The following is a 12,990-nucleotide window of genomic DNA, read 5'->3' as shown; positions in this document are numbered from 1 at the left end:
AGTGATTGGGAGCTGGCAATACTGCAACACATTTCAAAAGGACATCTGTTCTATTTCTGAAAGAATTTTATACAACAAACCTAGAGCATAATAAGGTGACAGATACAAAGTTTCATGTGGAAAAAGACCAGCCACTGCTGAGCATCACTGCTTCTAGTCTCCATCCTTCCTAGCCCTTATCACCAGTTTGGTGATAACTCCAAAACCTGGGGAGGAAGACAAGAATAAAGGGGGATAAGAAAGCTTGTGGAAACAGAAGCATTAATAAGTCTTTCCCTTTTTTTTCCAGTGGCAAGAATTTTTTTTTTCTAATTCTTTGTTCACAGTAACAAATACCTGCCTTTAATATTCTGCTAATCACCTTCAAGAGTAGCTCTGGTTGTCAGATTTAGAACAGATGTTTGTGGTAGCTAATTTTCAATAGTTTTTTCAGCTTAGAATAGCTATACTTAGAACCAAACTTAGTGGTGTTACTCAGAATACAACCTGTACTCAGACTCACAAAGTTATCATGGATAAGTCTTCTGTTGAAGTAAAAAAAAAAAAAAAAAAAGATATTTCTGCCATAATTTGCATAGCACAAAATCTACTTTTTATGATCCAAGATACAAGAATACACAAAATTCATCAGGAAATTTTGCTTAAACAGGTCACTTGAGAGCCCATTAATCTTATTTGGGTGCTCTTGGACACAATGAATCATTTTTGTTACTTTAAAGATTTTTCTTCAGTCTTTAGCGTTCAACATTTTTACTGTGTGTTGGGGTACAGTTCTCTCTGCATTTATCCTACCTGTGCTTGTTGAGCTTATAGACATGTAGATTGTCTTTTATCAGATTTGGGAAGTTTTCAACCATTATTTCCTTGAACATTTTTTCTACTTTCTCTTTCCCTTTTGTACTCCCATTACCAAAGCATATTTAGGTGTGCTTGATGGTGTCCAACAGGTCTCTTAGACTGTTAATTTTTCTTCATTCTTTTCTTTTTTCTTTCTTCTTCAGATTGCAAATCTCATCAGTCTATCTCCAAGTTCGCTGATTCTTTGCCCAATTCAGATCTGCTGTTGAGCCTCTCTGGTGAATTTTTCATTTCAATTGTTGATTGTATTTTTGTTTTTTTTTAAATTTTATTTTTTTATACAGCAGGTCTTTATTAGTCATCAATTTTATACACATCAGTGTATACATGTCAATCCCAATCTCCCAATTCATCACACCACCACCACCACCCGCTGCCGCTTTCCCCCCTTACTGTCCATACGTTTGTTTTCTTGTTGATTGTATTTCAACTCCAGGATTTCCATTTAGGTGTTGTTTGTTTTTTAAGCCCTTTAAAAAAAATTTACTATTCTTTTTTAATCTTTGGCTGCGTTGGGTCTTCGTTGCTGTGCACGCGGGCTTTCTCTAGTTGTGGTGAGCGGGGGCTACTCTTTGTTGCAGTGCGCAGGCTTCTCACTGCGGTGGCTTCTGTTGTTGCGGAGCACAGGCTCTAGGTGCATGGGCTTCAGTAGTCGTGGCTCACGGGTTCTAGAGCACAGGCTCAATAGTTGTGGCACATGGGCTTAGTTGCTCCGCAGCATGTGGGATCTTCCTGGACCAGGGTTCAAACCCGTGTCCCCTGCATTGGCAGGCAGATTCTTAACCACTGCACCAATAGGGAAGCCCCTTTTGCACATACTTTTAATTGCTGCTTTGAAGGCTGTGTCTGCTAAGTCCCAACATCTGGGCCTTTTCAAACAGTTTCTGATGCCTGTATTTTATCCTGTGTATGGGTCATACTTTTCTTTGCATGTCTCCTAATTTTTATTGAAAACCAGACATTTTAGATAACATATTAAAGCAATTTGGGATATTAAACATCCCCCTACCTCCACCCCATGTCCTGGCTTGTAGTGGTTATTTTTTGCTTATCTGTTTAGTAGTTGGCTTGACTATTTCATTGATGTCTATTTCCCTCACAGTGTGCAGCTTCTGATGTCACTCCTCGGAGGACAAAGCCTTGGGCACGTGCAGTCACCCTGGGATGACAGTGGATTTAGCAGGGCCTTCTTTGACTCTCTTTCCCTGAGCTCTGTGTAAACTGGATGCCTTTGTTGATATCACACCCAGCTATTAGCCTTCACTAATTTCTGGCTGACTGCTCTATTTTGACAGTGCCCTGGGACATAAATTGCTCCACAGTCTAATCCAGTTAAAATCAGACCCATTTATACGGGGGTAGTCTTTAAGGCCAGTCTTCTTTTGTCCCAACTCCAGGAGGGCTCTTATTTTAGCTGTCTGTTTCCCGGATTTTCTCTTATAAATTTCTAACTTGTCCATGGTTTAGCTTATTGTTCATATGGACTATCAGCTTCCTCTTAATTGCTCACCACCAAAATCTCCATTGTTTTGGGTAGAATCCTTAGACTTGAATATCCCCACACCCTGTTCCAAATAAAGTTAGTTCCCTTAGGAAAGCTTCAGAGCTCTTTTTTTTTTTTTTTTTTGCTGTACGCGGGCCTCTCACTGCTGTGGCCTCTCCCGTTGCAGAGCACAGGCTCCGGACGCACAGGCTCAGCGGCCATGGCTCACGGGCCCAGCCGCTCCGCGGCATATGGGATCCTCCCAGACCGGGGCACGAACCCGTATCCCCTGCATCGGCAGGCGGACTCTCAACCACTGCGCCACCAGGGAGGCCCAGAGCTCTTTTTTTTTACGATCTACCTCTTAATATGGGCTCCCAAGCTGGGGTGGGGTAGTGTCTCTCAGAGTAACACCCCTGCTTTACCAGCAGGGCGCTGGGCAGAGGCAGTAGCTTCTGGTCTTCTCTGCTTGCATCTGTCAGCATGAAGCCTCTGCCCTACAAGCAATCTGGGACAAAACTGAGTGGGTTCCTGGTACTCTTAGCCTATTGTGCCAGTGGTAGAACTTGCACACTACAAATGGCTGTTCTTGCCTAGAATAGAGCTTCTGATGAGAAATGCTGGTAGCCTGCCCCTCCTGGGAAGATACCACAGCCCTAAACTGAGAGCTAGGGAAAAAGGATCCCTGTGCTCTTGGCTGCATTTGCCCAGATGGAGCCTCCCTCCCTCTGAGCTGGAGGGGCAAGGGAGGGAGGGAGTAGGTTGTGGCTCAAATGCCACAGGTTTTCACTGCTCTTACCAAGGTTTAGTAGATTTTCTTCAATAAATATCTCTTCATTTGCTTTAAGCCTTGAGGAAAATTTCCAGACTTAAGATGGCTGTTTTCTTTATAATTTTCTTCGGTTATGGCTGTTTTGTTGGGGAGGGGTCCATGAAGCAACTCCGGCCACCATTCTAGAAGTTATCTCCCATACGAATTATTTCTAACCACAGTATTTACTGACCCTGCTCATCAACTTAGTTGCTCAGAGCAAGGGTAGGTGAACTATGGACTGCAGGACAGCCTGCTGCCCATTTGTTTTAATAATGTTTATTGCTCCAAAGCTATATCCATGTGTTTATATACCGTCTATGTCTGCTTTTGCACTACAATAGCAGAGATGAATAGTAGAGACTGAATGGTCTAGCTTAAGACATTTGTCGTCTGGTCCTTTACAGAAAAAGTTTGCCAATTCCTGGCTTAGAACATGGTTTCATGAGCTTAGTTAATTATGCAAAAAAAGAAAAAAAAAATCACTGTTCCCCTGTCCTAAAAGTTACTTAAACTTTGAAAAGTAAATGCCCTGGTTACTAAATGTGTAATTACCGAGGAATAAACTATTAACAGTGCTAAAAACAAAACCAACAGTAAATTCTAAGGTTGTTCTTCCGACGGTAGTAAAGTTGTAGCCAAATTTCCACTCAGAATGAGCCAGCAAGCTACTGAAACAAAGTTCCTTTCTTCAACTGGAAACCATGAAACACTAGTAAAGCCCATTTAAGTAAGAATTCTTAATGATGGTTTCAGCACTCTTTTTCCTCCAAGCTATCTAAGCATGAGGTGCTTGCAAAGAGGCAAGACCTATGAAGGATGATGGTGTCCATACCCAGCAGAGAGGAGGAATAGGAATGTGGAGCTCAGCAGCTTTCCACCTCCTCCTGAACCAGACTTGACAATATGGCTTTACTGTTTTGCTTTGTGTCACAAATTCAATAACCAGGTATAAAGAATTACTGGCGTATTCACCATTTCACTGCCCCTAAATTCACAGGTACAGATTATTAGGAATTGCCTATATTAAAGGAAACACACAACCATCATGAAATTTTACCTCTGCAACCTTTTCTGGTAGAGATACGTTGTGAATATCCATCTCAGATGCGTTTACTATGGCTTTTGTTTTTAAGAGGTAGCTAAGTAGAAAATATAGAGAGAAAATATTAGTACCATACCACAGTTATAATTATCAAGGAACCAAACTTGCAATATCTCTCAAGCAAAGATTGCCTTCTTGCTTATTTCAAGATTCATAATGTATTTTTTAGGAAAAATATTCTCAATTAATAAGTCATCACGGGCTTCCCTGGTGGCGCAGTGGTTGAGAGTCCGCCTGCTGATGCAGGGGACACAGGTTTGTGCCCTGGTCCGGGAGGATCCCACATGCAGAGCAGCTGGGCCAGTGAGCCATGGCCGCTGAGCCTGTGCGTCCGGAGCCTGTGCTCCGCAACGGGAGAGGCCACGACAGTGAGAGGCCCGCGTACCGCAAAAAAAAAAAAAAAAAAAAAGTCATCAGAGGGACTTCCCTGGTGGCACAGTGGTTAAGAATACGCCTGCCAATGCAGGGGACACGGGTTCGATCCCTGGTCTGAGAAGATCCCACATGCCTCAGAGCAACTAAGCCCATGTACCACAACTACTGAGCCTGCACTCTAGAGCCTGCGAGCCACAACTACTGAGCCCACGTGCCACAACTACTGGAGCCCATGCTCTGCAACAAAGAGAAGCCATTGCAATGAGAAGCCCCCGCTGGCCGCAACTAGAGAAAGCCCGTGCGCAGCAACGAAGACCCAATGCAGCCAAAAATAACACAAAAAAATATATAATTTTTTACATATTAAAAAAATAATAATAGTAAGTCATCAGAGAGACCCTGTGCCTCATCTCACCCCTTGCCAACCCAGAATACATGATTTAAAATTATCCTAGGACAAACTAAAGACAAAAAACCAGGGTCATATGAATAACTGTGATAAGTATAAGCCTCATAACTCTACCAGTAGATGGTGTAACACAGTTAGAAGAAAAGTAACCACAATTGTGACAAATACTGTTGGTTGCCTACCCCAGAGCCATTCCTCAAGTTTTTGTTGCTAACAGAACCCAGATTTTGTTTAGGGCAGCAGTGTGTCCAGTCCTAAAAGATGAATCATAACTGTTCTGGGCCAACTGTGGCAATCTTATTCCCTACTGTCACATATTTGCTTTCCCAGCTTAAGGCAACCATGTGACATAGTTCTGCCAATGATAAGGAAATTTTTGCTGATAAAAGAAGACCATTCCCTGTGTTCCCACACTTACCATATCCTTTTCCTTCCAGTTTTGGATGCTACTATTTATGGATGTAATGCTTATACTTGCAGCATCCAAGAGGAAAAGGCCAAGAGAATCAGAGATGCTGACCCAGAGCCCTGTCATGGCTGAGCGACTAGAACAATCCTGGAGTGGCCAACTGCCCCACACTGTACTTGTTAAAGCCACTCTTTGGTTTTCTGTAACTAGCAACCAAATTCATTCTGATACAGACATAGATTTATCACATTCCCAGACTCATGCTACCTATACTTTCCCTTTTTTAAAAAAAAAATTAATTTTATTTATTGACTGAGTTGGGTCTTCGTTGCTGCGTGCGGGGCTTTCTCTAGTTGTGGCAAGCGGGGACTACTCTTCATTGTGGTGCACGGGCTTTTCATTACAGTGGCTTCTCTTGTTGAGCGCAGGCTCTAGGTGTGCGGGCTTAGTTGCTCTGCGGCATGTGGGATCTTCTCGGACCAGGGCTCAAACCTATATCACCCGCATTGGCTGGTGGATTCTTAACCACTGCGCCACCAGGGAAGTTCCCTAATGTCTACTTAATCAGAAAGAATATACTGACCTTTGAGTCCAGCTCCTCATTTTGATTAAGAAATTACTTAAAAATCTCATAATGCTTTTCAAATTTATATTAAAAATTTTTGTTACTAAAAGCTTATTTCCCTAAGCAAAAACTCAATTACAGGTTGGCTGGAATAATTACTTAAAACTATTTCTAAAAAAGATTCGAGGTTACGAATAGCACACATTTAGGGATACTTTTCCCTGTGTCTTTAAACTTAATTCTAAATAGAAATTATTTAAGAATGAACTAGAAATTGATAGTAAAATATCAATCCATCTCAAGTACATATATCCTGTTGAAAATCAGCATTGAGGGACTTCCCTGGTGGTCCCCGGTTAAGACACCACACTCACAATGCAGGGGGCCTGGGGTTCGATCCCTGGTCAGGGAACTAAATCCCGCACGCCACAACCATCCACGTGTGTGCCGCAACTAAGACCAAGTTTAGCCAAATAAATAAATAAATAAATGTTAAAAAAAAAAGAAAATTAGCATTGAAGAACAAATAGTGTACCTAATGTGCACTGAACAACCTCATGGTAAAGAATGGGCTTTATTTTTTTATTTATTTATTTTTTGGGGGGGCTTTATTTTTAAGGTTGTTTGTTTGTTTTTGCGGAGTCTTAACCACTGGACCACCAGGGAAGTCCCCACTATTTATAAGTTTTATTGCTCTTGTCCTCCATAGCTCAGCTAGAAACACCCATCTAAGCGCATTAAATGAGGAAAAAGAAACTTTCTGTTTTATGAATGGAAATTAAGCTTTGGAGTTAAGACATGGACTCAATTCTCAGCTCCTCCACATCTCCAAGCCCCAGTTTTCTTACATTAAGAACTCAGTAGGGGCCTCCCTGGTGGCGCAGTGGTTGAGAGTCCGCCTGCCGATGCAGGGGATACGGGTTCGTGCCCCGGTCTGGGAGGATCCCATATGCCGCGGAGCGGCTGGGCCCGTGAGCCATGGCCGCTGGGCCTGCGCATCCGGAGCCTGTGCTCCGCAACGGGAGAGGCCACAACAGTGAGAGGCCCGCATACCGCAAAAAAAAAGAAAAAAAAAAAAAAAAAAAAAAAAAGAACTCAGTAGGGGGAAAAAAAAAAAGAACTCAGTGAGGTAAGCATAGTACAATACCTGACACAAACTAGGTCATCAATGGCTGTTTTTGTTTCTAATAACAAAGAAAAGACTTTGATGGATGTTTCAGTTTGTTGCAATAAAAGAAAAGCTTAAGTAAAAAGTAGAATTTGTATTTAGAAAAATAAGAAATATCCAAAGTAATTCATGAGGAGGAACAAACAATAGGGAATTTCTTCTGACTTTATGAGGCCACATGGTCATTATTTTTTACTTTTCTTTGTGTATCTGCTTCATTCTCCTTTTTCTCTAGACAAAATTTCTCTGCATTTACATGCACGACATGGAAAATATCTACCTTAAACCTAGAGCTTTCACTTCCCAACTTCAGCACCAGTTCCATCTACAGATGACCAATGTCTCTGGGTCTTTATTTCAAATTCTTAGGGTAAAAAGCCTGATTGGCTTAGCTTAGGTCAGGTCTATTCCTGATCCCATCACCTGGGAGTGGTATCACACAGGATAACAAACATGGCCACAAAGTCCCACACTATGGGAGGGAGACAGGGGCTAGGCACAAACCCCAAAAGTGTCTACTACAGCATTATTTTGCAAAAACTTACCTTCCAAAAGTTCTTGGAATGAAAGAATATCCTCTCAGTTATTCCATGGTATGATTATTAACACATGGTATGATTATGAGACATCTAAAATGATCATAATGTTATAAGACAGTGTTTTGGTCCCTTTGCCATCTTTTTTGTAAGAAACAGTACCTGGCTTTAGCATTTTCTCTGGTACAAACATTCTTCCTTTTCTCGAAGATGTTTTAAAATTTATTTGATAAAGCATATCTAAGTCTACTTACCACACCATTTTGTCAGTGGAAAGGCAGAAGTGACCTCTCAAGGCAGCAAGGGCAGCATGAGTAGAATACAGATGGAAACCAATGGGAATCTCACAGGAACTACAGAATAAAAGGTTGTAAGTGCTGGGAGGAAAAAACAGGATATGGGTTAAGAAAGAAAATCAGAGAACAAATATAAAATAACTCACGTTATGGACTCATTCCTAAAAAATAGGCTATAGTAGGAATGAGACTAAGGAAATGTCACATTCAAGAAAGGTTAACTCAGAGATTATAGATACCCTTGTGGATTCTGGCCACAAAAGCCATCATATGATATATAACTCTCATTTCACTGAAGTAATTTATATCTGAAAGCAGAAAAAGAGCTAACAAATAAGATTAACATTTAAACAGGGACCTCCCTGGTGGCTCAGTGGTTAAGAATCCACCTGCCAATGCAGGGGACACAGGTTCAAACCCTGGTCAGGGAAGATCCCACATGCTGTGGAGCAACTAAGCCCATGCACCACAACTACTGAGCCTGCGCTCTAGAGCCCGTAAGCCACAACTACTGAGCTCACGTGCTGCAACTACTGAAGCCCGCGCGCCTAGAGCCTGTGCTCCGCAACAAAGAGAAGCCACCTCACTGAGAAGCCCATGCCTAGCAATGAAGGGTAGCCCCCGCTCGCCACAACTAGAGAAAGCCCGCAGGCAGCAATGAAGACCCAATGCAGCCATAAATAAATAAATTTATTTTTAAAAAAACCAAAAAAACATTTAAACATATAAAACTACACATGACCATATAAATTAGCTACCATTAAGCCAATTTCCAGTTAAAGTAAAACAATCAAATCGATTAGGGCTTATTAAGCAATTTATTAATAGAACTCAAATCAGGTTTTGTTTTGTTTTGTTTTTGCAGATATAACAAAAAATAAAAAAATTACCCAGATAAAATGCAAAAGAAAGAAAATAAATCGTATTGTCCTAGCAAGCTATTTTATTTTCCTTTATCCTTTGAAAGATTACTGGATGAGGAATCAGGAAACGTGGATTTTAGTTCTAGTTACACCATGTGGGTAAGTCACTTACCTTATTTGCTGGTATATAAGACAAATCCAAATATTACAAAAAATATTTAAGAAAAAATTAACTTTCATCATTCATGTACTGAAAGCAATTTAAAGTGGTTTAGTAAGGGAAAAAAATTATCTGTATAAACATACTATATGCAGTAAATGAGTACTAATAAAGTATAATAATTGCATGGCTAAAAACAGATTCATGTCAATGGACACTAAAGACCAAGCAACAAAATATAAATTTACTGGTAAATGAAGTCCCACACCACACATGCAGTACTGTATTTTTGTGACTATGTTACCAAAAAGCAAGCCATGAAATAAAGTTGCATTTTTATTAATTCCTAAGTAGGAATTAATTATATCAGACAAACCACAGTACCTGTAGACAAATATCTGTAGAAACTAATAAATGGGACAGAGCTGGGACTTCCCTGGTGGCGCAGTGGTTAAGAACCTGCCTGCCAATGCAGGGGACACGGGTTTGTTCCCTGATCCTTGAAGATCCCACATGCCGCGGAGCAACTAAGCCCGTGCACCACAACTACTGAGCCTGCACTCTACAGCCCGCAAGCTACAACTACTGAGCCCGCATGCCACAACTACTGAAGCCTGCATGCCACAACTACTGAAGCCCCCACGCCTAGAGCCCGGGCTCCGCAACAAAGAGAAGCCACCGCAATGAGAAGCCCGTGCGCCGCAACAAAGAGTAGCCCCCGCTCATTGCAACTAGAGAAAGCCCGCGCGCAGCAACCAAGACCCAACGCAGAAATAAATAAATAAATAATTGTAAAAGTGTCCTTAAAAAAATAAATGGCACAGAGCAAAATGTAAAGAGATCCCAAAATTATGCTTAGCAAGTAACATATAACAAATATTTCATTGAATATTAGTCTGCTAATGGCCCAGGAATGAAGGTTTGCATCACACCAGGTAAAGAACTATGATCATCTGAGTGCCTGCTGAAGGCAATAGGAATACAGAATGGGTAGTGGAAGAGGGTAGTTATAAATACCAGCTATGACCATGTGAACCAGTTACAGGAATGTAATTGTCATGAATATCTCCTCCTTATTTTGTTATGAATAGGTTTACATGTATGTGCGTGTTTGTTTTCTTCCCTTTCTTTTCCCTTATATAACATAAGATGTACTGACTTTGTATTATAGTATTTAAGTATTAATTTTACATCATAGTATTTAAGCTATGAGATGTCAAGGAGAAAAGTAAGTATCACTTAAGGACTTTATCTCCTTTTCTGGAGGAGGGTTTAGTGCGTTTTTAGTTGCATGAAAGATAGCTGTAACATGTTAGGAAGAATTATGGCCTTGTTATTGTCTTTATTTGGAGATTAAGTATGGGTTTAGGAGATGCATGTGGATGCCAGGTTAACACGTAATGATTAAATTTATGTGTCAGCTTGACTGAGCCAAAGGGTGCCCAGTTATTTGGTCAAATGTTATTCTGAATGTGTTTATGAGTATGTTTTTGAATGAGAGTAATATTTGAATCAGTAGACTGAGTAAAGCAGTTTGCCCTCCTTATCGTGGGTGACCCTCATCTAATCAGTTGAGGACCTGAATAGAACAAAAAGGCTGGCCCTCTCATGAAAAAGGGGAACTCCTCTTGCCTGACTGCCTTGAGTTGCAACACTGATCTTTTTTTCCTGCAACACTGATCTTTTTTTCCTGCCTTTGAACTTGAACTGAAACGTTCAGCTCTTCCTGGGTCTGGAGCCTGTTAGCTTTTGTACTGGAACTTACACCTTTGGCTCATGGATCTCAGGCCTGTGGACTTGGACTAGAACTAAACCTCTGGCTCTCCTGTGTCTCCAGCTTATCAACCTGTCTCTTGGGACTTCTCATCCTCCATAATCTAGTGAGCCAATTCCTGACAATAAGTCTCTTCCTGCTGAGTCCCACGGCTCTCCTTATTCCAAACACATGGAACTTTCTGTCCAGTGTTTTATAAACCATCTAGATCTGTACTGTCTATTAAGAATGCAAGCCACATACGTAATTTTACATCTTCTATTAGTTTATCTTCAAAAAAAAGTAAAAGAAACAGGTAAAATCAGTTTTAATACATTTTATGCTACCCAATATTCAAAAACATCGTAATCAAGGGAATTCCCTGAGGGTCCAGTGGTTAAGACTCAGCACTTTCACTGCCCTGGGCCTGGGTTTGATCCCTGGTCTGGGAACTAAGATTCCCACAAGCCGTGCGGCGTGGCCAAAAACCAACAACAACAAAAAAAACCCATGTAATCAGTACTTTTAAATTATTCAATGTTTTGGGCCAAGTTTTCAAAATCTGGCGTGTATTTTGCACTCACAGCATACTTCAATTCAGAATGGCCACCTTTTAAGTGCTCAATAGCCACCATGTGGCTCGTGGCTACAGTACTGGACAGCACAGGTCTAGCGAGATGTGCTTCCTTCTAAGATATTCAGAGAGCTTCTGCCTCTGGCCCCAAATGAACCAGTTCCAAGCAGGCCATCACTCCTTCCCTCTCTGTTTCCTTTGGGTGGGAAGAGGACACTCCTGCAAGGATAGGGAGTGTCTTTCAGTTAGGAAAGAGGAGCTGCAGAACTCTTCCTGATTACTGAGTACAGCAACTAAGAATTCCTATACAAACTCTACTTAACATTAAAATTGAACCAAACTGTGGTCAGAATGAATTGTCTTGCTGTTAAAACCAACACTGAAAATTGAGTACTACTGAATTCAACTGAATTCAACTGAGTACTTTGTTGTCACTTGTAAATCACACTAGTCAAGATGCAAAGTTTACCAGGCAATATTCAAGTAACTTTCCACCTGTGTTTTTCCCCAGGTTACAGCAGAATTAATCCTGCCATAACCTATTACAAATTCCAGGTTAAATGAAAACTTGTAATTCCTAGTTATGTCAAAGGATTGTAGTTTATGGTAAGTGATTCTCACTATACACTTAAAGGTAATTTTCTTCTTTTTCCCCTACTAGACATAACTTTCTTAAACTCACTTCACTTGCACAACCCACTAGGGAGATGTGGCCCTCAGAAAGACCTTAAAACCTACACGCAAATATCTTTTCCATTTCAGTAATACATCAAGTTCGTACAAGACTCAGTCAAGTAAAGGGAGCATCCTTCCAATACATTGTATGGATGGAACAGACTTTTATTCTAGTGCAAGATAGGAATAAACTGTTTTCTCCTCGTACAAGTCGGTTCCACGCTCCTCAGTCTCATTAAGTCAGGGAATGACTAGAGATCTATCTGGAATTCTCAGTACGTACCTGCCTTTGAGCGAACCGTCAATGCCAACTAGGAAGGGAGCCTCCAAAACTACATTATTTGTGACTCCTAGGAAGACAAACACGGGTCAGAATGACTACCTGTGAGGCACTGAAAGGGAAAAACTCTCCCCTCCAGAAAGACTCATCATGGCCACAAAAATAATGAAAAGTGACTCGCCCCCGACCCCTGGCAAAGGAGTTAATTTCCTTCCAAATTTTCATCCCGCTTTCCTCCCAGCCGGCTCCCAGCCACCCAGTAAGAAAGCGGCAACGCTTTCCAGACGCCGTGCCCACTCACTGGAGAAGACCACGGCTCCAAGGGACCCCGACAGGTCCCAGGCGAGGTGCACAGAGTCAGCGAGCACGGCGTGGCACTGCGCACACTGGAACACAGCGCACCTCTCGGGCTGCAGCCACCATGGCAGCCGTGGGCCGGAAGACGGCTCCTCCGGCCCCAGCCCGGCGGGGCCGAGTGGCGAAGACCCTTTCACCACCTGCGTGTCCCACTCCATGGAAGTCGTAAGAGAAGGTTCATCAATCGTCTTCTTAGCGCCATCACAAAAGTTACCCCGCGGCTGCTTTGCAAAGCGCGAGCGATGCCTCCGCGGCCGAGCCGCCATCTTCTTGCAGCTGGCGCCTCAGTTTCAAAGACGCACCATGTCCCGCC

The 12,990-nt window shown here is 41.9% G+C and overlaps 1 protein-coding gene across 2 annotated transcripts in view; it reads right to left on the bottom strand.

Moving 5' to 3' along the window:
- The window catches only part of OIP5 (Opa interacting protein 5), an 18,103-nt gene extending 5,113 nt beyond the window's left edge, over positions 1 to 12,990 (bottom strand). Inside the window, exons 1-5 of one of the 2 annotated variants that reach the window (XR_014293980.1) lie at positions 12,622 to 12,990; positions 12,324 to 12,390; positions 7,974 to 8,096; positions 4,213 to 4,294; positions 81 to 206 (exon numbers count right to left, since the gene is read on the bottom strand). Coding sequence is in view for 1 of the 2 variants with exons in the window: in XM_082620128.1 (XP_082476254.1) it covers positions 4,213 to 4,294; positions 7,974 to 8,096; positions 12,324 to 12,390; positions 12,622 to 12,943 (594 nt within the window). In the remaining variant the exon portion in view is untranslated. The remainder of the gene's footprint in view (positions 1 to 80; positions 207 to 4,212; positions 4,295 to 7,973; positions 8,097 to 12,323; positions 12,391 to 12,621) is intronic. The other variant, XM_082620128.1, reaches the window with a different exon arrangement.

Source organism: Mesoplodon mirus (assembly GCF_964341445.2).
Source record: "Mesoplodon mirus genome assembly, chromosome: 4".
Lineage (NCBI taxonomy): Eukaryota > Metazoa > Chordata > Mammalia > Artiodactyla > Ziphiidae > Mesoplodon > Mesoplodon mirus.
This window is presented reverse-complemented; position numbering and strand designations above follow the sequence as displayed.